At 37.7% G+C, this 27055-nt stretch overlaps 1 protein-coding gene across 14 annotated transcripts in view; it reads left to right on the forward strand.

Moving 5' to 3' along the window:
- Nucleotides 1-27055, forward strand: part of EYA4 (EYA transcriptional coactivator and phosphatase 4) — a 157614-nt gene that overhangs the window by 18428 nt on the left and 112131 nt on the right. For 13 of the 14 annotated variants that reach the window (XM_049800753.1, XM_049800751.1, XM_049800755.1 and 10 more), the window contains exon 2: nucleotides 543-644. In XM_049800753.1, coding sequence (XP_049656710.1) covers nucleotides 612-644 — 33 coding nt within the window. In that variant the 5' untranslated portion in view covers nucleotides 543-611. Of the gene's footprint in view, nucleotides 1-542; nucleotides 645-27055 lie in introns of those variants that run through there. The other variant, XM_049800762.1, reaches the window with a different exon arrangement.

The raw sequence follows: 27055 nt of genomic DNA on the forward strand, positions 1-27055 counted from the left end.
TGTTATTTAGCACTTTGTAGGAAGCTGCTTGTTATAAACCACTTCGTGTAAAGGAATTTAATGGACCTTAGAGAGGGGACTTCATGCTGATAATTGCATAATAACCTTTTTCTGCCAGACACTTAATGAGTAAGAGGTTATTATTAAATGTGTATTAAGCAGTTTTGTTCGACATTCCATAATTGTCTTTCTAATATGTTCTCCCAAGGGTTATCTTTTGTTGTCTACTTAAACAGCTGCCAGTATTAAACATTTTAGCTTTTTTATTGGTTTGTTTTCATAACTATTTTTTCTTGCAGGAGTTGAAGAATTATTACTTAAGTGTATTGCTGTTTCTGTTGGTGTATTTTAGATAGCTTCCCAAAGTAATACTGGAGGTGTTGAAACATTTTGTATGAAATTAGGCTTCATAGAAGTCAGTGGGAGCTTTGCTGCAGATTTTAGTGAAACCACAGCCCCAGGGTGTTTGTTTATTGCAGATTTGCCTTAGAGGTGAGGACCACAAACTAACGTTAATTTTTTTTCTCTTCATTTTAATTTAGACTACTGAGCTGTAAATTGAAGGGAAGATAATTTCTGCTTGTGGGGGAAAAGAAAGGTGAATAACCTCCATGGAAGACTCTCAGGATCTAAGTGAACAGTCAGTAAGTACAAATGTTGCTAAACTGAATGGAAGAAATTGAACTCTGTTCAAGTTGTCTTTGAAAGGATTTTACTTTGGATTTGAGAGTTATAGTACGATCTGGGAAACACTTCTGAGCTTCTAGATCCAAACCTTTTCTTAGTTCATACAGGAAATGAGTGGTTTTAATCTTTTGTACCCATTGAAAGGTAAAATATCATAGTTACATAGGATTTTGCAGAACTAGAATTGTTGGAGGGCTGATGGATATTATTATTAAGGTATACTGGAAGAACAAAATGTTAAAAACTTACACAGTGGTATGCCTTGTTCAAATAATTGTATCAAAATGTATATCCATAGTGGTCTGTCAGTTTTGCCAAAGCAAGAGTTACCCAAAACGCAAATAAGAAATTTCACATGGTCAGACTGTGGCAGTTGACGTACATGAATTTTTTCAGGACTCTCTTGGATTTCAAGGGGATTGTGAGAATTGGCAGCATATCTCCCTGTCCCATGTCAGAGAGAGATTCTCCTTGTCATTGATGAAATAGTTGGGAAAAATGGGGTGGACATTTCTTCTCCTTTTTCTCTTTCTAATGTTTCCTTTCCTTTAAGGATGTGGTCTTCAGACTTCCTTATCACCAGGATGCAGTTCTGAGGAGGCAGCATGCTCCGATCAAATTTAAAGTTGGCTGGGTTTGCCATCCAAAGTATTGGCTTTGTTTTTAACATCAATTTCTAGTGATCACAGTACTGGCAGGTTTTGTGAGTACCATGATCCCCACGAGTCTCAGCTTGGGCTCAGTGTACTAAAGATCAATAAAGGGATTTCATATTTCTATTTCTGACAAGCTGAAAGAGGTTATCCATGTAATAAACTAGTTTTAATATATTTTTTTTTTTAGCAGAAACTTTTATAGGTAACACAAGTGCAAGGAACTGAGAAGAGTTGCATGTTTTTTTTAAAATGACATTAATTGTCTTTAATAAGCAGTACTTTGCTCCTGACTGGATAGCTCCTATCTGAGACTTTGTCTTGGGCTGGAGTTTTACTGCTGATTTAAAATGTAAAGAACTGGAAAGTCTTAACAGTGTCTTAAGTCACCATGGTGGCAGTAGTTGGGACAGCTGCACGTATTTATGTATTTAAACTGTTCCCAACCAAAACTTTAGAGCATGTACAAGCTACATGGCTTCATAATTTAATAAAGTCTTATAAAGGTCATAAAAGATTAAGCAGAAGTTCTTCTCTCATAGTCTGTGAAACAATTATTCTGTGCAGTATACGTAGTACAGTTATTAATAGGAAGTAGACGAGCCAGGTTAGCTTAGTGCAAAAATGTGTTTTCATAGTAGTTAAAATGTTTTTGCACCACTGGGTGCCTAATAAATGCATACTCTAGTAGCCATTTTACTAGCTTATTGTAGTCTAATTTCTGTGGTATTTTTCATAGTTACTACATAGCTTTATGCTAATATGTGCAAACAGTCTTGCAGATTACAAACTGAGGTTAAATCTGTGCCATGTTGCATATGGAGATAGGATTTGCTGTCCTTACGCTACTGTTAGGGTCACAGAAAACTGTGATTCAAGACAAGGGTTTATTCTTCTTAATCTTTGCCGAACAGTGGCAGAACTTCAACGTAATGGGTGCGAAGAGTCCCCTTTCATTACTCCCTTCATCCAGGTGTGCACCCAGACGAAGACCTCACCAAGGTGTTGGGCACTGTCCTGGGAAAAGGAATTGTGTGAGGCCTGTCCGCCTCGAGCAGATAGTGAACCTTCCTTTCCCCACTTCAGAAACCTTTTCACTCTTATATCATGCTTAAACTTCTCTCACAGCCAAGTTTTAAAAAAGAAAACAGTGCTTCTGGCTTAGTTCTTTAAACGCTGCAGGGCAGGACTGTGGGCTAGACATCCCAGGTAGAAGGAGGCGTTCTGTAGCCGGAGCTTTGGTGATTAAGCTCTAGGAAAGTATCAGGTGTATATCCTACGGCCCTTCTGCTTGTACTGTCCTGGTGTTTTGTGTGGTTAATATGTTTTGTACTGGTTAGCTCTAGGCAGGTTCTGCTCATCATGCGGGATTTCTGATTCTTGACATGTTCAGGGAGCCTAGGTACTTCATTCTGGCTTCGGGATTCCTCTCTGGGAGCTGGGTGCTTGGGATTTAGATCATGGAAATTCAAGGAGCCTAAGGATCTAGCCACTGCTGCGAGAGTATTAGATTGTGTGAATAAGCATGAATGCAAGACCTGTGCTCAAACTTGTGCTGGCACCTCGCCCCGAATACCAAATATTCTAGGCCTTGGTGACTTGAAAGACTGCCTGCCTCTGCAACTGAGATGGGTTAGAAGGTGCTTGCTGTTGGATGGTACGTTTGATGGACAGTTGAGTTTTCTGAACAGAGAGATTCCTTTATTGAATTCATTTCCCTGGGCAGTCTGTTAAGAGCCTTGGGCAAGGAGGCCAGGCACAGTTACTTGGGACAGTGAACAAGGTTAATTTTCAAGTTTTATTTTAAAGAAAAGAAATTATGCTAATTTCTGCAAGTAGGTCGTCCTCCTGAATATGATGGACTGTAGTGTGGCTCTTATTCTGACAGTCTCCTCCATAATTCTGAGATCACTATTATTGTCCTAACTCACGTTTTTATTGTTTACTCTGTCTTCTATTCTTTTAAGATACACTAATAAGAAAGAATTGGTTCTGTGATTCCTATCCTTAAACTGTATCACAGTCAGGTGAAACTCATATGATCATAGCTATGAGCAATTCCACAGCATCCCTGTTGCCATATAAGAAATAAACTCTTCCACTTTGTCTCAGAGCAGTGACTGCATGACCACATGCTGCTTCAGAAATCTAAGTGCACCCCCCTGTTCTCTGAGCCTCTAAAGAATTGCATTTGACTGAATTGAGCAGCTGCTGTCTTTTCTGAGATGCCAGCTTGATTAGATGTAATATATACACCATTTATTGCATTATGTCAATAATTTATTTATTTTTCCTATTTTTATTTCTAGTAAATTACTTGCCCCTGTGGGGGAATTGAGTCTCAATCTAGATCATACAGCGATAAAAAGAGTCAGAATCAGAGTAGAGTTTATTGTACTTTGGTTTTCCTGTCTTTACGCACAACTCCATAAGTAAATAGCTGTATTTTGAAGATTGCCAGGAAAATGATGCAAGTTACTACCTGACACAGAGGAGAGAGAGCTGGGATCCCTCAGGTGCAGCTGAGATCCAGCAGGTTCCTGCATCTGGCATGGAGTGGGCTGGGGCTTATCATGGTAGTGTACTGCTGGGGCGGGTGTGTGTCCTAAAGAGCTCATGACTCTCTTTTTCCTTCCAATTCAGATGCAGAATATGCTCATACATCCATGCACAGGAAGGAAACTTTCTGTTCATTGATAGAAAGGTTCAGTTTATAGTATCTCAAAGAAAAAGAAGAAAATAGTAAGACATGTATTTCACAGAAGAATAAAATAACCAAACGGTCCTTTTAATGTTCTGGTGTGATGTCTGTCACCATGTGCAGGGTGTTACTTATCAAGTAAAGGAATACTTAAAGCCACATAAATTGGCTTTACGTGGACAGATGTGGCTAGGTAAAAATGTAGTTTTAATAACTGTGATTGCCATAGAGTTTCTGCGCACTAAATAAAAAAAAGTAGAAGATATAATAAAACACATTAGATTTTATGTTACTCTTATTGCTATCCTTCAAAATAAATATGCTAGTTTTCATTTTTCTAACTAGAAATCCTTTTTTCAAAAGATGCATGGTAAAAATTCTTCTATTTAGTTTTGAAATGGGAGAGAAGGAAACTTTACAGATCTTGTATTTATGAAGAATCTAGCAGTCGAGAGACAAAAGGTTTTTAATATTGGTCTTGGCGATGGTTAATAAAATGATAAATGTTTAGCACCTCAATAGTCTCCTGTTGTCCCTTGGTATAGCAGACACACATAGGATTTTGAGAACTACAGTTTTACATTCTGTATCTTCTAGTCGTTATTTGCTGTTCAGTCTGTCTTAGTAGAAGAAAAATAATTTGGCCACTAACTTGCTAGTTTAGGGTTTCAAAGGGCCTTATTAGAAACTGGTGTAATTTCATCCCCTGGCCCTTTTATATAACAGCGTGCATATTTAGATTACTTCATTTTGACCTAGAATTAAACAATAGGTTGCGGTGCTGTAGGACAGGACGCTAGCAGATGTGAGGCTAAACCTGAATGAACAGGTTTTCATTTTTCTGACATTTGGACAATCGTCCCCATTGTGCCCTGGGTAAGTTATTCGTTTTTCATCAGATTATACAGACAATCATATCTGTTACTTGTGTTTATGCCCTACTTGCAGCTGGACAATCCCTGGCAACCTTTTTGGACAGTGTTGTTTCCCCGTTTTTGTTTTGTTTTATCCTGTGAAGGTGTCAGATGTGATCCCCTTGCAGATCAGTTTTTGGCTGTAGCTACTTCTCTGCCGCACGAGCCCTGCACCTGCAGCATTTAGTCTTCCCCCCTCGGGGTGGGCAGCCTGCTCGCGCCCTGGGAACTTGGGCTGAAGTTCATTTCAATGAAATGAAAAAGAGTTTAAACTCTTCTACTGAATTTTAAATGCCAGTCATAATTTAGAAGACGGTTCTGTATCGCAGCATAGCACATTGTGGTTCTTACCTCTGTGATATCAATATTTGTAGGACTTGGAATATTACAGACAATTCATCTTGTCAAATTAGCAATGTTGCTTGAAAGAGACCTCTGGAAGTTACCTAGTCTAGCTTCTAGTCATGAAATGCTAGCAGTATGCGCAACTATTTCACTGTTATGAAAGCAATGAAGTATGTTAAATAACAGTAAGTGAGTACCTTCTGAAGAAATTACGGGTTTAGCAAGCAAAAAATAGTTGCCATAACGAGTCATTATTTGCTTTTAACTAAAAGCAATCATTGAAGAAAAATGCTGTAACTTGATGTCAGCTGAAGTAAATGAAAACCAGCGTGTCTTCTCCGAGGTGTATTTCAGAGCATTTTTGAGAGTTGCTTAGGCATTTTATTGCCCCTTTTCTACAGACACAGTAACTGGCACAGAGAGATGGCTTGCCGTAGATGATCCAAAATTATTACCCACTTTGAATTACAGTAGATCAAGAATAAAGTGTAATACCGTAATTCCTGCTCTGTAATCTAATAGGAAATTGAGGTAGAAACATCACTGGTGTTCTCTCCCTGCTGCAAGACCTTTACATAGGGCATAACAACCTCTGCAAACACATAAATACTGTTTTTCTTATTACTTTGCCATCTACCACTTCAGCATTCTGTCATTTCTATACCGTAATTCACCAGTGCTAAATTTGAAGGTGCTTTTTCCAAACTGCATTAGTGGTTTTATTTTTCCCATTTACCAAATGGGACAGACCAAATGAGACAACACTCAGAAGCAGATAATGCATTTTGACACGTGGAATAAACTGAACTGATTTGTGTTTCGTATGAAGTGCATATCATTGGAGAAATAGTTTGGCATTGGTCAAAGATACAAATGTTCACTGTTGACACACATGTAATAGAAATGTGCATTTCTTTCTGAGTTAATTAAAAATATGATTTGAAAGCACTTGTCTTTAAAAGCTAAATAGACAATCTATCTCTTAAAAAAATATCCAAGAGAGTGCGACAGAATAATGTCCATGGCTTGTAACCTTGCAAGATGGGCTGAGAAGAGGTGTTGGCAAACAAATGGAAATGTTCCTCATCGGCATTGTCACATCTCCTCTGGTTCAGCTCTCCACCTGTCTCCTGGAAGATGTTACTAAGTCAGTATCAGAGGTTTAAATGGAAAGGCATTGTATGGGCTGTGTTTAATAACAAGGGAAACCAATAAAAAGAAATATGTTCTGTTCTCACATACTGTCCTTGGAGCACGGACAAGGACTGACACATAGCTACTTTATAGTTTGTTGTGACTGGTATTCTTTGCTCCAGAGAGGCGCCAGACTGGAATTTTAGGGGTAAAACTACTTGGGAAAATTGCTACTTCGATAAACTATGTGAACTTCCCTCAAGGTAGATAACGTCTTCAGCACAGAGTGCTCTAAGGTTCCTGGAGCATGGAATTCTGTATTAATAGTGATATAGATCTGATGCTATAGGGATATCAAAGGTGACTTCTATTACATTATGGCAGATAATACCACTAGTGAAGAAATGGAAAAAACTTGCAAGTACAAAAACTTCTTTTCAAGGCCTGAAAACTGGGCCAACTCAGACCTTCTTTTGAGCTTCAGCAAGGGTTTATTCACTTAAGAAAAGGTTTGTATATATGCATGTATACATAAGATTTGGAACATATGAGCCAATCTAGTAAAAGTATTGCCTCTCCATATAAACGGTGCTTCTTTATATTAAATCATCAGAATCTGACAGACACATTTCAAGCTCTGCAGATGGATTTTGCTTGTAAGATATGATATTTGTTCAAGCATTTAAAATGCTGAATTTATAAATGCTGTATTTTTAATTGATTTTAATACCAATTTTAACTTAGAATTACTCACAAAATTTCCATGGATGTCCATGTCAGTCCTATTTGTGAATGCAAAATGAAAATATAATAATTACCTTAGGACAGTGATTGTACATCAGCTTAGGCTTCTGATTTTGACAGTATCCAAGGTGATGTTAACATGTCCAGAAATACTTTCTTCTCCAGTAAAAAGGGATCAGAGTTTTGTAATGCACACAAAACATTTGACAATATGACAGTGAATCAATCTTCCCTAGCCTTTTCATGTTGTAAGGCTAAAAGCCATATGCTTTCATGTCTATTAAATTACTATGTCTACTTTTTCACGTGAAAAGTATGGATTACACCAAACATATATTTGGTTTATTCTCATTTGATTACTGTAAAAATTCCAGATGCAGCAGTGTGCTGAAGAATGTGTGGGACTTAAGGGATGTGATTAAGCCAACTGAAATCAATGGGACTTCTCATGTGCTTTAAGTTAGGCATGTGCTTAAATAATTTTCTGGAAGAGACTTGGAAATACAGTACAAAATAAAAGCAATAATTTAAAAATATTTTATTAGCAAATACTTCTGAATGATTTGTGGCTATGGCTAATATTTGTTCAGCATTATAGAACAGTCATGGTTTCTCCTCCCTTTAGTAACTTTTTTCTGAGCTCTACCTCAGTAGCTGAGTGGTTGACTTGCAAGTCAACTCATATTAAAAAACAGAAGAATGTCAGGGAGAAGTGTTACATTTTTAAATAATAAAATGACACTAGATGAAGAATCTCATTTTATATTTTATAAAGGATGTCTTAAACACATTGAGCACATGCAGACCCATTAAACCACAGTCACATCCTTGCCCTCTTTCATATTAGGTTAAATCTCTAGCAACTTAAAGGAAGAAAAGTTAGAAGTGTTGAAATGTTATGGCTACAGTGAACGGGAGTAGTTTTGCCGTAATATAACTTAAGGCAGAACTTGCCTCTGGGGATCCCATTGAAGAAATGGCGCAAACCTTGTGTTGCTTATTTTATTATTTATTAATGAATAAAATAGTTTGGTTTAAGATTGGTTCATCCTCCACGCTCCTGAAAGCAATACCTGATGACAGATGAGAATATTGTTGCTGTAGCATGCTTTGCAGTGTGCCAGCACTTGTACTTCAGCAGTGATCATGCTTTAGTGCAAGAAGTCCACCGACCCAAATACAAAGCAGCATTGCAGCTGAGAGACCAGAGTTTTGTGTTGGAGTGTTACTTTTATAAAGGCAACTTCTAGTGAGAAACTAAGTTTATTTCAGCCAAGACCAGAGCTGACTGAACAAGCCTTTTCTTAAATGTGGCAACAGAACGAGTTTATCATAGCTCTCTCTTTCTTTGTCTATAGATGCTAACTGCATCCTGACACTGGTTTCATGATATTTAAGGAAAAACCGGACCAGAATGTTGTTCAACAGAGCCACTAATAAGCTGAGTGTTTGTCATTTGTCAACTAACAACAGGGCCGAGAAATACTCTGAAAGGATCTATAGTTCTGTAGTATTTAAGAACCTGTACCTGAAATTGAAGGTTTTTTTACAGAAAATTTACTTACCCTGGAAAACTGAGGCCACCTATAGTAAAGTTTTTGTGTTTCAGTGGAGTGAAGAGGTTTTCCTATTTTCCAGGTGCATTGCCTAAAGCAAAAAAAAAAAAAAAAAAAAAAAAAAAAGAGAGAGAAAATAAAAAGGAGGAAAAATAAGTCTAGTGGTTTGCACAGGTGCCTTTGGATAAGCCTGAGTCTCAAATGCGGTAGGACTTGCTGGCTGACGCAAGTGTGTTCTTTTGCTGACACCAGTAGATGATAGAGCTGTATCTGGGCAATAGGCAGAGAAAACATTTCTTTCTGTGCTTGAGGCTGATATAAATTCTAATCTGAAAAGTTTAATGTGCGTTCCTGTAGCGAAAGAAAAAGCTGTATACAGAGATCTGAACAATCTTGTGGTCAGATGTTCTTTATAACATGAATTATCTCTGGTACGCACTGGGAAAAACAAATCTATGCAGTAAATAGCAACATTACAATATTTTTTTTTAATTTTTTTTGTAACGGGAATAAAAATAGCAGTGTAACGAGGCCCGACATATTATGGTATTATGTATGTATTACCAATGTAATACTTTTAGTGTGCTCACTATGCTGTGTGGCTTTCCTGACAATTTCTGAAAGTTTGTAAGATACTACTTTCCAGTGCCAAGTGACAATGTGGGGGGTTTACTTTTTTCCTTGTGGAAACACCTGCTGAAGTTAGAATTTGGTAGCATCAAAAGGAAGAGAAGCTGCTGTGAAACAGATTTCGGAGTGGGGACTAAACACGGTGGTTTTATCCTTGGGATCCTTCAGGCATCCTGCTCAGACTCATTGCTAAGCTCAGGTGTATGCAGGTTGGCATTCTTATCTGTATTTTCAGTATGCTCTTTGCTCTACCTCTGACTAGCAGGGAAGGTACTTGGGAGAGTGATTCAGAGGACCTGGGAGACAGGTGCATTTTGATCCCTGATGCTTCTTTGGTTCCTTCTCTTGCTCTGCCTCCCATCCTTAGCCCCCACAGGCTCCAGTCTGGAAAATACTGAACATAGAATTTTCAAGGCATATATGATATAATTTGGTAAGGTAATATGGAGCTGTAATGTTAAATCTGACTCTTAGGTTAAATAGAGAGGAATGAATTTTAACTGACCCTGATTCCCCCCCCCTCCCCCCGCACCCCCCCTTTTTTTTTAGAGGAAGCAGTGACTAACAGGATTTATGTAGTGAAAAAAATCTTTTATAGTGCAAATCTTTAGTCCTCCCTGATTTTGTGAAACCATGTTTGGCTTTAAATTTTTAGTCTGGTTCTGGGCCACAAGAAATTTTTGGATTCAGTCAAAGTATACAAGTGAAGGAGCTACAGCAAACCTCAGTTATTTCTGAAATGAAGAAGAATGGTTTTCTTATTTCAGTTAACAGTGCTGTTAAAAAATTAACACAAGTTTTCAAGTTTCAGTTTGTCATGCAGTCACCTTCCCTGTGGGACTGCTCATGGCTTTGTAGTGAAATATGTTGGGGTGTCTGTCACCTGAGCATATTTGAGATTTACATGGTAAACACTCACAGCTTGGGAGCCTCATGTCGCTGGACACAGCGGTGTAGGTACTAAATTCCTTCTTTACAAAAGTCAAACTATGATTGTAGTTCAGAAACCAGCAGTGAGTAATGTGTGCTTAAACCATTTTTAGGAATTCCTTCTACTGACTCTGAGTAAATAGGATTTGTGCATTTATCAGCCCAGGTATGATTAAGTGTGAGAAGGAGCATGTCCACTAAATGGTGATCCTCATAGTGGCTCTCGAGCAGTTATAAAACCCTCTACTTGCTCTTTTTTCCATTGGAAGATTCTTATTCTACCGTTAAAATTCTTCCAATGGCCTGTGCCTTGAGTGCAGCATGTTGCTTGCCAGCAGCTCAAGCGTTTGCTTGTGTGGAATGGCCTGTCATTTCCTCTCCTCCTTTTTAGCTTGTTTTATTTCAGATATGAAGTAAATTTGATAGTATGGCACTTTTTGAAGCAATTAAATTAAAATAATTCTGCAGTGAAGTCTGTGGAGTATTTCTGTCCTTCCAGTGGGTTTTACCATCAGAGGGAGCAATGTGTTCTGTACTTAACAGAGGTAGTTATCTTGTTATCCTGTGTTTTACATCAACCACTATTAATTGCATTTATTTAAACAGCCTGACAGGTATTGGCCTTGCGGGACCCTGACCCATTATGGGCATCTGAACCTCACTCGCTTACCTGCTGGTCACCGTGGGCTGTTCCAGGATGCTTTTAAGCTCACTTATTTCAGGAACCAGATTCACTCAGCCTTCACTGCACTGGACACAAGAGTCTCTGTTCTCACAAAGTACAGCAGAGAGCAAGAGTGAATGCTGTGGACTGTCAGTCAGATTCTATATGCAGGGGTCTAACTGTTCAGGAGCTTGACTCCAACCACAGTTTCCCTTTATTTAATCAGTTTCTTGTACCCTGAGTCATACATGGAGCTACTGGTTATCATCTTCCTTTATCTACTTTTCAAGTGATTAATTACTCAGACTAAGCTCAAGCACCAGTCATTAGCACATTCACATGTTCAGTTTATGCTAAATAATCTTAAGAGCTCTATTTTGTTTATTTCTTTCTCCGTACATTCTCTTCCATGTAGTTGTAGTGGTTCTTGTAGTGGTGCTAGAGCTTTGACGGGCTATAGACATACGGACATCCTGCTCTTTATCCTGTTACCTGCCTGCTTGTCTATCGTTCTCAAATTCATTGCCTAAGTTAAATAGCTTTGATAATGAGTTTTCATGGTTTTTTAGTACTTCATTATAAAAGTAAGGATTAACCTGTAAGCTCTGTAATGTCGCATCTGTATCTAGAAGATTCATAATAATGAAACTAATTTTGTCCCTTTTTCCCATACCTTTGAAGGTGCAAGGGGCCTCATATCATCAGCTTATTATTTCAAATGGCATGCTTTACGTGTTTATTAATAAATGTAGTAAATGACAACTTAAATCATATTCTTCAGGGCATCACAAGTGAAAATCATAGGCTTCCAAGGAGTTCATACTGGACTGGGTTTCACGCATGACTTGCTTTTAAGTCAAGGAATCCCGAGTTTAATTAATTGAAGGAAATTTTTACATTTTTCTTGCAAGATGCTAAATTTAATCTGGAGATAACTGCAAAATGAAATCAGCAGTAGAGGAAATAATCTTTGTCGGACCAAGGGCAGTTACATGATGCATTGTTGGTTGATTGTTGATAAACTCTTCAGTTCTTTCTTGTTAGTACTGGAGTTCAATAGTTATTAATTTTGACAAAAGCAAACACATACTGATAAGATTTCCCTGAAGAGTCAACATTGGCCTGAACTTTCCAGTTGAAATAATAGCTAATTTTAATTTAAACAGAGTAGAATTAGCTAACATTTTGAGGACCTTATCCTGAACTATTTACTGAAACTCTCTAAGATCATGTAATTCAAACTGTATTTTAGAATATGCCTATGGTAGCAGATGTATTACAATAATAATAGTACACTTCAGCTGCTTTTCTGATGCTGTTGGATGTCTTCTGTTTGGACATTAACCTTATAAAGGGCTCTGTTGAAAGTCCTCATGTTGAACTGTGATAAGTAAGACTGAATAATTTGCCTAACAGGACATCCTGCCAAATACAATCAGGTTTGAAGAAGTGACTTATTTGTCTTTAGTTGATACATTTGGAAAGTCTACAGACTTGCTTTAGATTTTTATCTAAAAGCCTTCTTGATAAAAGAAGACTTAGAATTATTTAGAATATTGGTTTCTTACACATTCTGTAGCCATGCAGCTATCGTTAACCTGTTGATGTTTCTTTTTTATGTCTATTAAAATTGAATACTTATATAGAGCCTGATCCCAACATAATTATTTCTGTGTCATGCAGCTGTAAAATTTACCAGTTGTTGAAAGCCTATCAGTAGGGTGTCAAGCAGAGCTACTGTGCAAAGAGCTTGTGAGCACATTAAAAAGACAGGAGAAAAAGAGGTATTTTTAGATCATTCTAATTGCTATTTTCATCTTCTGTGGTATATGGGAGATTGTATATTTTGTCAGACAAGGAAATCTTGGTGTGGTCTACATGCTAAAATACGTAATGATAAAAAGCAGACTATAATAGCCAGCAAGCTTGTACTACATATTCCTTCGTGGATGAATGAATTTCTTGTGTTTATGAAGAGCCTACTGTGCATCAAAAAGACCTCTGTAAAATTCGATGTCTAAATGTATTTCCATTTATAACTGATCTTGCAATAATATTCAGTTTGTGCTGCAGATAAGACCTGATTGTGGATCTGCACATCATGCTGCAAAATTCACCCAGATTACCTGTAAGACTGTGGAGCTAACAAATAACTGTAATTATCCCAGGGCCAGTGCTTTATTCTTTGCGGTCTGGGTTCACCTGATACGACAGCCATTGAAGAGGAAGGATGCCAGCTGGTTGTAAATGGGCTGGAGCATAGCTTTTTTAAAATCACCAGTTACAGAAATCCATCTGGCATGTCCTAAGAGCAGGAGCTGACCTACTAGCTGTCCTCCTCCGATTTCCAGCAGTCTCAGGGGACACTCCTGGGGCCTTTAGTGAATACAGAATGCAGTGTCTAACCAGGAACGATGTAGTATTTCAAAACATCTGAAATTTTCAGCTGAGTGCTTCGCAGTGCTCAAAAACTATACTTGCTGCTAGCATAGTTTCAGAAAAAGATGAGAGGAAATATCAATATTCACATTCCAGTCTAATCAAGAGAGTATTTTTTTAAAACATTGTGAGTACACCATAAAACTCAGGAAAAGGAAAAAAAAAGAAAGAAAGAAAAAAACCAACACAGCTGATAAATCCCACTGGAAATCTCCACTTTATTATTCTATGGAAATGGACATTTCCCCTTTTGGAGTTTGAAACTTTATTGCCATTAGTAGTAGCCAGTATCCTTCCAGCAGACTTTTCTTTGTCTTCTTCCAGTTGAGCCATTCCCTGGGTAGCGAGAGGAAGAAAATACAGTAGAGTTTATTTTTCTTCATGAGTAGTATTTTAAGCTATTGTTCAAATGGAACGACTCAGTTTGTGAGTTTTGGCTGTGCATGGTTTGCACAGTTTCCTTCCTATGTCTATGCAGCACTAGTTACTTGGCCTCTTGGACTGGAAGGATTTAATTGGAGCTATCACTGCTTCAGCATGGTAATTTTAAAATTCTTTCTAGGCAAGGCTGTCCTGTAGCTCTTAGCTAAAATGGAAAACATCAACAAGGTGGTTTATTTTACTGAAATACTATGACAGCTTTGAATTGCTGTAACTTTTTCTCACCTTCTCTTTAGTAGCAATGCTTTTGTAGCAATGGCACATGTTAATTCCTCTAAAGAGAAGGCTTGCAGTGGAGAGATCAGAAACAATGTCTGAAGTGCAGAAGAATGACACTCAACATACAGGAGGTGTGTAAAGTGTTGTCCATACCTCCATTTGTGTATGACAAATATTCTATCCACTGTACTGTTGAGACACAGTGTTGTTTCTTCATGAATTACATTGAGACATAGAACATGGCTAAGTTACATAGGTAAAAGGTGAACCCTTTTCTCTATGTTTTTTAACATATAAGATTCTTACCATCTGTAATACCTAGCTCAGTTCTTTAGAGAGATTTACATTTTCACTGAGGAAATTTTCAATGGGAGAGTATACACAGGAATGTATAGGTTATGAGTTATTTTCTCTCAAATTTTTAATGCCGAAAGAGAGCAAAAGATGGAAAATAGCATCCATGTGGGAAAAGAGTAACCAAATGTGTAAATGATGACTGTGAGGATACTTTGACCAAGTATATACAGTAATGTAGAAAAGTGAAATGCAGCATGGCTGCCTGCTGGGGCGAATAATACAGACATGGCTCCTTGGCTGTTGGTTTCGCTAAGCCACTGTTGTTTACTTTCCATGTTTTATACTTTTCAGTGCTGCTGCTGTAACAAAACATCAAAGTGCTATGACTGAGTATTACTTGAAAAATGAAATCAGTGTTGTCTAGGGGAGGCTTATGGAACATCCTTTGATGTCTGGAGCTCACCTGGTCTGTTCCCAGTATTCACCCACCTTTTACTACTGGTTGCTGGGAGAGAATGGTAGAATCACTCTGTGCTATTCTGGTGCTGCTCAGTGGTGGCTTTTGAGCTTAATATTAACAAAAAATGTATCTCAAACAATCAGACCATTATAAAAGTCTTGAAGCTCATTAGGGGCACAGACATATTAGATTGTGCAGGGAATATCGCCAGCTGCTTTATTTTAATTTTTTTTTCCTATCCTTCCTTGTAGTTTATAAGACTTCTCTCTCAGGGGAGTGTAGATAGTTTCCCTTGAAATTTGGTTTGGGAAAGTGGTCTTTAGCAGATGCCACAGTACAAAGCGGGCAGCAAAGGTTTGTGTGTAAATCTGTCTGTAAAAATAAGATTTTTTATGATGGTGATGAAGATCTCTGCAGTAATCTTGCCTCTGTTATGACTACTGCTACAGAGATGAGGCCTTTGCGTTTGGCTACATAAAAAGGTTACTGTTATGTGAAGACCAAAACCACGTTTCTGCCACTGTCTTCCATTTCTTGGTCTGCAGTAAGCTCAGTCCAGCTGGGGGAAAACACTAAGCTGTCTTCTTATCTATAAATGTTAGTAATGTCAGCTGGTAGGTTTGTGTGTGCAGATTTTCTGCTTTCCCAGAAGAAAGTGCCTCCATTTAAATTAGAGAAACCCAATGAGTGAATTACCTAAGGCCAAACTAAGGTATGTTTGTAAATTCGACATCCATGAGCTCCACTGGAACTTGGCTTCATTCCCAGGGCTTCCTGTTTGACATCGTATTGTACATACTGTGAGGTTATAATGCCCTGTAAGTACTAAACTTAGTGATGTCAGATTAAAGGGGAGAAATGGAGAAAAGATTCATCTTAGAAATAAAGAGAAACCTTAGCTGCCTTCCAAATGGAAAGAAAATGATGGAATAAATCATTCTTTCATTCTGGATCTGACAAGACTATTCTGCATTAATAAAAAGCAAATACTAGAAGTGTAATAAAGTATAATAAAGGTATTGTACAGTATGTAGTATTTGGCACTGTTTTACACTGAAAAGATACATAACTGGGTAGATGCTGGGTGGGCTTGCAGCCATCCATCAGCTTTTTTGTGCTCCTTGTACTTCTCTTAGTTGCTTGAAAGAAGCTATTAATTACACATTATTTTAATGGCTGAATGTACTAGAACACAAAAGATAACTGCTGTGCTTGCTCTACCCAGTACCCACACAAGTGGCATGTACAAAGAAGATGTGCCTTTTCAGTGCAGGGAAGTGTAAATCACTGTGGCACAACTAGCATTAAAGGGTTCTGTTGTAGGGGATATAATAAGAAAGCATGGGAAATACTGTGTCTACTCCTGCCAACCGTCTTTCTATGCCCCTCTACCTTAAGAGAATAGAATAAAGTCATGTATGTAGAAGAAAAAATTAAATTTCTTTAGTAATGCATTTAGGCTAGTGGGGATGTTGTGATTTTCCTTTTTTTTTTTTTTTTATTCATTCAGTAGAAGCTCACTTTGCTTGAAATATATTGAAGTAAATCTTTTGGGAGAAGGCAAAATTTTTTCCAGAATCTAGTTCATGATGAATAGCAGTCTAAGGTTCATTAGTAGTCTCATTGCAGGCCTGCATATCCTGGATCCTGTCTCCAGTCAGTACATTTTGAAAAACATCCAACATCTGTCTTACTACCAAGAGATTTATAGTATAGTTCCAGTAGATCATGACATCCATTTTCTGCCCTCATAAAGAATCAAGTCCTTGAATTTTGACAACATTTAGATACTCTAAAGACTTACATTTTATTCAAATGTACAGTCCCCTCTTTTTATAATTATGGATAAATGACTAAGTCTTTACATGCATGGACTATGAGCAAAACAAATACTTTTAGCTAGCAGGAAATGCGTATTAAGTGGGAAGCATAACTGTTATTATGCCAGCAGAGGTCTTCTAGTTGTGACAACAGTGGCCGTTACATATCTAATTGGCCATATATTATGAAATATTTTACACTGCCTAATATGGTATTATACATTTTAAATCATTAAACTTCTAGAGTTTAAAACTACCCTACTTATTATGCAATATATACAATTTGAAATAGTTGTGTCGTTAGAAAGAAGTATTATATACAGTTTTCTACCATTGGTTAAAGACGTCCCCCATTCATGACACTAGACTCTTTTGAATAGTCATCTTTATTAAAAACATTATTACTGTATGTATTGAATAGCAGACTAAGTGCCTAAGACCAGTATTACTTTTTGGCTTAAGAGTTATTGCTTCCCTGGGACTTAAGTAATTTGCAAACTCTCTTTGAAGGAAAATCATAGATTAAAATTAGGACCACTACAGTTTTACAGTTGATCCTGCCCTTTCTTGGAGTTACCCGCTCCATTTACAAGTAACTTAACTTTGTTTGTATGCAAGGGAAGAGCTGGTTTGAGGATTTAAAACGCCTTGTATCATATGAAGAAATACACTTTTCACACTTGCTGTCAGTGTAAATATTTTAATGTATAAAATTTAGTGGAAATGGTTTGAAGATTTTTTTTTAAATGAATCAGTTTAAACACCTGTTACACCTTTAGCAAAAAGCTCACTGTTTAAATACTAGGATATGTTAATATTTCAAATATTAAATTTTGATAAGCCAGTAAAGATCTGCTAATTCAGCAGAAAATTCTTGGCTCCCAAAACAACAGTAAACAAAGAAACAAAATACATGGTAACCAAAACAAACCCTAGAGACCCTCCCCTGTATTATGTGGTGGGTTTAACAGGTGTGTGCACTTTATGAACCAGTATTTCGTAGTTCATACTGGAAATGTTTGTCATTTGAGCAAATTCAGTCTAAGGATGAGAGAAAATCCAGCAAATTTGGGGGGGTTTGATCAAGCTTGTTTGAGTTGTAATGGGGGTGGAGTGTGGCCAGCACATATCTGTAAATTCCTGCCATGTGTGTATATTGGCTATTAAGAGAAATTGATATGAAGAATGAGTTGTAGAGACTCATGAAGATAAACAAAAATCCAAGCCAGCTAGTGCTGTAGGGTGTTTGTAATTAGTATGGCTAGGTGGTATAGGAGGTGATGGGTTTTGAGGGCTGTGGAAAGAAACAACCCCTAATTTGTCTTCATACCCAAAGAGGAGGAACTCCCGCATCCTTATCTGGCATACTAAAAGCACACAGTAAAGAAACCACTGCGTGATTGCATGGGTTTGTGATTTGATATGCAATGCTTTAGATATCCTTCAATGATTGTCGAATGATGAAAAGTAAAGCCTTCAGAAACTGTAAGCCATTCTACAGTAGCAATGCATTACTTGGTATGCAGAATTTGCAGGTCTCTGCTATTTCTGTCCTACTTACTTGTCACGTTGCTGCAACTTGAAAAAAACCCTTGCTTCCCTCCCTGAAATACCTCTGCAGCCCTGTTAGTGTGCTCAGGTTATATACACCTTTCCATTACATAGGGTTGGGTTGACCAGCAGGTTCTCAGTTTATGAATGCTGCCTATTTGAGAACTATTCCACTGGTTTCATTGCGTGATGTTATGTTTCAGTAAGTGTAAGTAGAAAACGGTATCTCATTAGCCTAGTTATTTTAGCTTTCAAGATTATTTCACAGAACTATGTTTAATAACTCTGTAATTGAATTATACAAAAATGACCTCTGCATTTTGAAAATTGGCTGATTGCAAAGTACGTTAGTAATGTTGTGAGAGTTTGTGTAGCTTCTGGTTTGTCAAATCCAAAGTTTAGAGTGGCCAGTACTTACTAAAGCTCCTGCTGATTTCCAGTGTTACTAAAAATTGCCAAGGAATGAAACTGCAGCTTTTTATTTCATTTTCCTGTATTAAAATTACAGTTATCTTGAAGTGAGGGAGATTCCAAATCTAGCCTTTATCTCTTTGATCAAAGCTCTTACGGGCAGCAGAGTATTTTTAAACTTTGTGGTTCTCAGTGTAATGTTCTGAAGGGTTCTGCTATTATATACTTTTATTCAGCTTAGTATTATTTTTAAGTGATAGAAAATTAAGGTGAATTAGGTGAAAAAAAGTAACCTTTTTTAGCAAAACAGTTATTTGAAACTAAATAAGGGGTCTGGTATTCCCATACATACACATAATTACCATTCTTAGACTTGATTTTCTCCAGTGCAGACCGCAGGGCTTTTCTGCTGGCTGATAATCCCATGCAGATATGACAGCATATCAAAACTCGGCATTTTTCAGACCTTGCCAGTGACTCTTAATCCATCTGCCACGTGTGCCCTCAGCTTCCTGCTTTGCTGAAAGCATTCACTGGGCAACCTTGCTTGCTGGTGGCCACCTTCTTTTTCAGCTTCAGATTTCTCAGAGAGCAGCATTGAATGGAAGGGAAAATAAAAAATTTTTGCTCTGCAGTGCTGCTAGTGAAAAAGAAGGAATGACCTTGAAGTCATCGTTCCTGTGCACAATTAACATTTATCGAGTTCTTTCCTTCCTTGCTCTCTGTTTTTGCTGACTCTAACTAGGTATGTATCAGTATCTCCAAACCACTGTGACAAACAGCTTTTTGGCCACCTGCCATTTATCCCCATTATATCAATATGCCCAAATCTGCCCATCGGCTGGAAAATAAAATAATGCAAAAAAAGGGTACTCTGCACCTTTTGCAGCACTTTTTGCAGTGGACTAGGCACGGGAGATACTGCATGGGTCCTGGGATATGGTTATACTCAGGTCTCCTTTCAGCCACGCTGCATTTTACAGTTGAGTATGCTTAGCTATGCTGTTTTAAGTGCATCGTGTCTTAAAAATACAAAAGTACATAAATGAAAGCTTATGCTATGGAGCTAAGTTCTCAGTTACTTTTACTCATGCATTTTATGTCTGTTATACCCATTTCCTATGGTACCATGGACCTGATTCAGAAAAGCATAGAAGCATGCGCTTAATTAAGTGCTTTCCTGAATAGGTATGCTTTTCTGAATTGGGGCCTGTAAGAGTAACTGGCATGTGGGCTGTAATCTCCCACCTGGGACACTCTGGGGGTGGATATTAGAAGACAAACTCGTTTTTTTCTGCTATTCCTTCTTTCTGGAAGTCTCCTACTGCTCTAGATGATTTCAGGTTTTGATAAGGTGCATTCATCTGTGGGTTGAATCAGGCTTTATATTTATGATATTCATCACATAAATTCCTTTGTTTTGAATAAATACAGGTTGTAATTGGTAGAAAGTATATTTGCATTTCATGTGAGAAAGCTAGATGCCATGGCAGCTGTTGAAGAAATTAAAGAAAGCCTTCTTCTCGATCTGGAAATCACTTTTGTACCCTTTGGTTTTGATATTTAGTGGGGTTTAGTTTTTATTTTTACAACAAAATTAATTTAGTTATTTCGAAGATCATGTGATCGACTGCCCAAAGTGTGTTCTTTGGCACAGACCCAGATTCCTGTTCTTTTTTGGAAGTGTTACAGCTGCAATAAATTTGATTTCACCCTTGATAATTTCTATAATGTGTAGTAATAATGTATTGCTGATTTAGTGTTGTTGCCTTTCTACTAAGGAAAAAAAAGGTCACAAATCGCAAAATCACAAATTTTATTATATTTACTGCACCTAAGTAGTTGTATATACATAAAATTCAAATGTGTTTCAAGATTTGTTTGGTGTCTAGTTTGGGGAGGTTATTCAAATAATATAAACTCTGCAGTTTGCATGTTATTTGTCACTTCTGAGAATTCTGGTAGGTTCCAGTGTTTCCTTTGAGGTCTCTGTTGAGTATTTAATAGAAAAAACGCACAGGAATCAAGAAGCTTTGTTCTATATTCATGAAACACAAAATATTCTTTATACTTGGCAATGTAATAAAATATTACAAAATACGTATATCAAAAAGGATCTTTGGATGAGTGGAAAAAAGTTGGCTTTTTATTTTGGTGATGGCATTTAACTTTTTTATTTTTGTTTTTAAAGCTGTTCTGTGGTCTTCTGTGGTTATGCTCATTTCATAGTTGTACTATTTCTTCCAAACTGTCTTTCGGTTGCATAGTTAATAGCCTTTTTAACTATTGCATTGTTCAGACAGACACATCTTAACATTGTAGGCTTGTTTTTTCTTTTTTCTTGAGGAATGCTTAATAATTCATAAACCTTGCTAAAGTGATTCTCTTAGGAGAGAAACTCAGCCTGGGAGCAGAAGGGAAGAATATAAAAAGGGAGGTGACCAAAAACCCACCCCCAGACCCCTGTGTTCTGTGTGATAGCGTGGGACGTTCTCTGTGAAGGCTGCTAGTTCTTGCTTATTGGACATTACCATCTCTGTGCTTAGTCTTGTTAAAGAACATTTTTGGCAGGTAAGATGGAGTATATCCTTCCCCTAGTTAGCAGGTGTTAATAATGTATGGTTTTGGACACTGCTTTCCAGCCCTATGCAAAACAGGTTGTTCAACGGGTTGATGCAATCACCCGTCCGCCTGCCATGCCCACACACCACCCCTGTGTGGTCATTGACCCTTTCTTTGCATATTTAAAGTTATCCCTTGCTAGACACCACCATTTGTAGCTCATGTACCTGGTACCAAAGAAGGGGCTTTGGATTCCTCCCTTTTCATGATATTTCCACCTGCTACCTGTTTTACAGCTTTTCACGAAGAGGTAACTGTAGAGAAGATGCAGATTCCCTAGACGACCTTTAAGGCACGTGATGCTGTGATCACATTGGAGCAGTAGCCTCAATTTTGTAACGTAGATCTTGAGGTGCAAGAATTACTGAATATGAAGATGATCGTGAGACATTATGAATGAACAGAACCAGGAAAAACAATTATTTCCTGTTGGGAAGAAATTTATAATGAGATGGCAACTCTGCTGCTACTATTTTGCCCATTTTTTATTTCCCTCTTCTGTAAGCAGACAAATAAGGCAAAAGGCACAAAACAAAACTTTCAAGGGCATCTTTCCTCAGCTGCCCATTCAACCCTACAGGTTCTGCGAAACCAGAACTTTCCTTTGCTTCATTAGCTGCAAAGGAAGATCCTTCTTTGTTGTTCAGAGCACATTTTAAATAATTTAATAAGCACAAGTGATTAAGGCATTAAGAATTAAAGTAGCTTTAGAATCAGACTGTGGTAATGGAGAAGCATTGCCTATGTTCCCAGCTGAGCAGAAAATGGGAAAAAGCCTCACCTATTCACCTAACTCCTGTAAAACCGGCGAGGGTTTGTTGGAGAGAACCTGACTGAAAAACACATTTTTAGGAAAAAAACTTCCCAAAGAACTGTAGTGCTTCTTGAATTAAATTTTCATGATTAGTCCTCTGTATGTTCATCCATACAAAGTAGCATATATTTTACTAAAAGATTCTAAAATAAAATTGTTGATCCTTATTTTTTAAGTCTTTGGGTTATCAGTGTCACCCCAACATACTTCCAACTCTTCATTAATAATTAAGTTTTTAGATCCTTCGTAGAACATTGCTAAATAAGTAACAGAAAGACTGCTGATGAAAATGCTGGTTTTATTATTCAATGGATGCAAGAAAAAATGTATTTTGAGGGGAAAATATTTACATCAAAATGTAAATATATTCTTGTTTCACTTTGTATCCAGTGGATGCTGAGTTATGTTCTGCCTGTAAGATGAAACATCAAAACTAGTAAATATCTATTAACTTCTTGGCCTGCTGATGAATTGAGGCAATTTTCACAATTCTGAAGATATAATTTGTGCTAAGAGAATTTCACTTATTTGCTGAATTGATAAACTTCAGGAAAGTAATTCAAAGCTAAATCAGTAAGAAGCCAGTCTATTTTTTAATGATGTTCCTGTAACTATATATAGTATAAAATAAAATTAGTTCTAGGGAGCCAATCAAAAGCAATTATAATCAATGTTCTTAGTAGATGGAAAGCTCTTAACATAGGTGAAATAAGCTATTCTTTTTTAAATAGCGCTTTGAAAGCCCAGTCAAAATTACAGAAGCAAATGCTTCCCCTTCCTTTCCCAGTCTTTTTACTCTTCCCCTTCCATCTCTGTCCTTTCTAGTTCATGAGTCTGGCAGTAAACTGGTGGCAAAAAGTTGTATATCTCATTTCTGTAAGAGCATTGTTTGATGTCACTGGTGAGCATTGCTCTCCTGCAAATTTATTCAGGTAAATCAACCTGAAGTATCAAGCATCAGCTACTGTTGTCCTCTTCTACTGGTCCAAGAAACCACTCAGGTGTGTCATCTAAGGTGTGGCATCAAACCACTAAGATGTGGCATCTCTCTTCCTTTTGCTTTTTGTGTTATTAGTATAAAATGGTTTATGTGCAAGAGGCAGCAGTAATTGCAATTACCTATTTGAAGGCAGCGTGGCTGTGGGCTCTCTAGACCTCCCTGTGTTTTTGCATACTTTCTGCATATGTTCAGTTGCACTCATTCCTTGGCAGAGAAAAGGCTCTTCCTTCAGAAAAACACAAGTATAGATGGAATCGAGAGTGAACAAGGTATGTATGGGAGTAAGCAAATTCAGCCCTTCTCCACCTTAATTTAGTGACCAGAGCATAACTTCTGATACACAGTTACACTAATGATGTACATCCATTGTGATCCAGAATAATAGAAGAACTGACTAAATTAGTAGTTGCTGCTCTCTTAAGCCACCAGTACACAGTTCTGGAGATGGCAGGCAAAACCCACCATTGATATACGCAGGCTCAATTCAATGGGTTTAATGCATTTCCCCCTACCTGTACGGCAGTTAAGTTGGAGTGTGAGCATCATTGTGTTTAAAACTCCATGATGATGCCTCAGAATGTCTTCTCAGCTTAGTGTAGGGTGGTGGTGCTAAATCAACACAGGGAACACTCCATAATTCTTTGAGAAAATAGGAAGAGGTAGCACTGAGCACCCAACTATATATCACATTTTAATTTCTTTTTCCTACTATGCCTGAGGAGAGCCAGAGGGTGTGTAGCCTGGTGAGTACAAAAGAGCTTTGCTAAAGGCTTCTTTAAGAAAGACAAGAAAGAATAGCATTTAGTCTGCTCACTAGTACATTATGTTAAAGGCCACAATAAGATGTAGAAAATAACTTCTCTTTGCATTTTATATATATACCTTTATTTTCAACTGGTCTGCAATAGTTCTTTCTTTTCTGTCTGGGTTTGCTGTCAACCCAGAATGTCAGGGGTTTTTTCCTTATTTTTCCCCCTTGGAATTATATTTTGTCAGGAAGGGTTACCTCGTGGAAGAACTGGGCATGCCTGCACCATGCAGTGGTGCAAAGTAGGAGTACACAATGGTGTCTGTGCTAGTTGAAAGACTGGAAGCATGATGCTGAGCCCAGCCTGGTAAGATGTGTGGAAAGGTAGATAAGACTGGGAAACTGGAGACATTAAGCAGCAGCTTTAACCAACCAGGTAAATGGTGGGGGAAATCCCAGAAAATCATATGTTATGGTTTTTCTATAAAACTGCTAATAAAATTGTCAATAAAAATATTGAAACCAGAACAAGAATTAAGAGGTATTCCCCCCCCCCCCCCCCCCCCTCATTTTTCAGAGGAATACAGCCATGGAATTCCAGAAAATAAGAACATATCTGACTTTTTGTCCATTTTTTGGTGGGTAGTTTTTTCAGCAGAGAAATTCTAATTTTGATAAGGAGGTACATATTATACTGCTCAGAAGGTGATGGGTTACAAGACCATAGCTATCTTGAGGAAGGATTTTAAGTGGGGAGGCTTGCTTTTTTGCAAGTTTTCCCTGATAGTATTAAAATAACTTATTACTTTTTAGTATATTATTTGGGGGCTGTAGTTTCCCCAGAAATCACAGATCAAGACAGAAAAGCAATGAAAGAATGTAGCTTCTACATTATATTCAAATCTTGAATTACAGGATGACATTGTACATTTTTACCCACATAGCCCACATCCCTTTTAAAAGGATATAAACCAGTTAGCTTTTTGGCTATAATTTTGCAGCTAATCCACACAGATTTGGAAGCAGAGCAAAGCAGTTATTGAAGGAAATGTCTTTTCCTCTTTCCCTCCTGCCATCTCCTGTGTCTAGTGGAGAGGAGGCACCAGAGGCAGGTAAGACATTAGGGAAAGGAGATAAGTTTCTTCCTGTAGATGTGTATAACCAGCGCTGCTGCTAAATCACAGAGTTTTGTGATAATCTGTGACTTATATGCATGGAAATACTGTTGAATCATCCCTTAAAGTTTATATCTGTACACATATCTAAATTATAGCTGTTCTAAACTCATTGCAAAATATCTTTTTTTGATGATGAGCTATTAAATAAACAATGTAAGTGAAACCGATGCTTCACAATAATTAAAAGGTAGCTCTAGGAAAAGAAGATGTTACAATGTGTTGTGGAACCATGGGACTGACAAAAATAAACAGCGACTTTCTGTCTTTCACATTTCAGGTAGTAGTTTTTTGCTGTAAGCCTAGTTGTATGGTGTTGAAGGACTGATGTACTGATTTTGCAGATGGTAAGAGAGGGTTAGGACAGATTTATAGAACAAAGGTGTTTACTTCTGTAGTCTTTTTTTTATAAAAATGAATGCTTTAGAAATTCATACCAATATTCCATGAATTAGAACATATTTTTTATATATATGAGCAGTTTCCTAAATTGTACAGTAATGCTGTAATTAGCTTTTTTTTTTTTTTTTTAAGAGGAGCAGTTGCATATTTTCTATGGTTTGTATAAGGAGCAAAGCAGAATCTGTGATAGTTGCAAGAATACCAAATATGCACCATTCCATGATGTTCCATAGAGATAAAACAAGAGAAAAGAGTTTTCAATTTTTCAATAGAACACATTTCTGGGTTGTGCAGAAGCAGAGATACAATGTCAAGAAGAATTACAGCTAATAAGCAGAGGTTTTAAGGAGTGCAGTTTTAGATGTTGACATGTACTACTCCAGTCTCACTCTAGGTACCTGTCTCACTTTTGCATATTGTCCTCAGCACTAAGTTTCTAACACTAAGTCTTGTATGACTTCATGGCTCATAGGGAGTTAAGACATTTCGAGGATATGTCTGTATGCGTGTCCATCTGTTGGGGTTTTTCATTCCTCTGGGATGTGAGAATTAAACACCCTTTATGTTAAGTTTCTTGCTGCGTATCAGACGGACTGAGAACTTAAATATGTGTGTATCTATTGCAAGCCATCCCTTTACTCTTTTATTGGAGAACACACTCCCAGTCATAAAAAAAAAAAAAGGTCAGCGTTGCCTGGGCACCTAACTGGGCAGGTGGCTTATAGCTGAGAAGCCAGGCCACAGAGTGGTGGATCACTGATCTAGCTGGTAAATAGCAGATTGACAATCAAGCCCATTTCATCTGCTCACCATTTCCCACCAGGTAGACAATTACAGCACACTAACTTCTTTGCCACTCCTTTCTCCCTCTATGTATTGTATGTGGAGCCCCAAAAGTAAATTAGGTCTCAAGATTCTACTTAGTTCTAAACATCTACATCTTCTCTTCTAGATTTAGCCTTTGGTACCTGGATGGTTAGAGTTTTGGTAATACTGCTAGCTGTTCAGTAAGACTATCTGGTGATCAAAATAGCCACCAGATTTACCACCTGTAGGCGAGTGCTACCTTGCTTGTTACCGAAGAGGAGCAATGCTGCTCCTTCCGTTGAGGGCTTTGTTAACAGCACTCCTGTGGCAGAGTTTGGATGGTTTGAATGGGTCAGCGGCACCCAAGGGAGGTGCAGCTTCAACATTCAAAGTATTCTGGGTTTTTTTGTATTATCTTAACCAGAAGTATCAGTACTAAAGCGTTTCCATTCTGAAGGATAACTTGCATCTTTATTTGGAGCAATCATCTCTGGTTGTGAACAGGATAGAGCCTGAAGTGGGGACTTCGGCTATGCCTTCTTCTCCTGATACATTCAAAGATTGTTTGGTGATAGTGAACTTCAGTGTACGTGGTGCTTTTCATACACTAAACGGTGTTTTGGGAAAGCAGTAATAGGGAGCAGATCGAGAGCAGGCTGCTGGTCATATCTTAGGCAAATGTAGCTGCCTAAAAATAGCACCATTAGCCCACAAACGCACATATTGGCATGATGCACTCTTACAATTTATTCAGCTTCATACTTTTTTTAATTTTTCCTTACACTAAGTCTTTTAAAAAGGTCTGTGAGGTTTTGTGGAATGTAACCTGTCACTGTGAGATATAGTACACTGGAGAAATAATAGAAAAAATGCCTTTCCACTGTTTTGAAT

This window comes from Accipiter gentilis, chromosome 5, assembly GCF_929443795.1.
Source record: "Accipiter gentilis chromosome 5, bAccGen1.1, whole genome shotgun sequence".
In the NCBI taxonomy this organism is placed as follows: Eukaryota; Metazoa; Chordata; class Aves; order Accipitriformes; family Accipitridae; genus Astur; species Astur gentilis.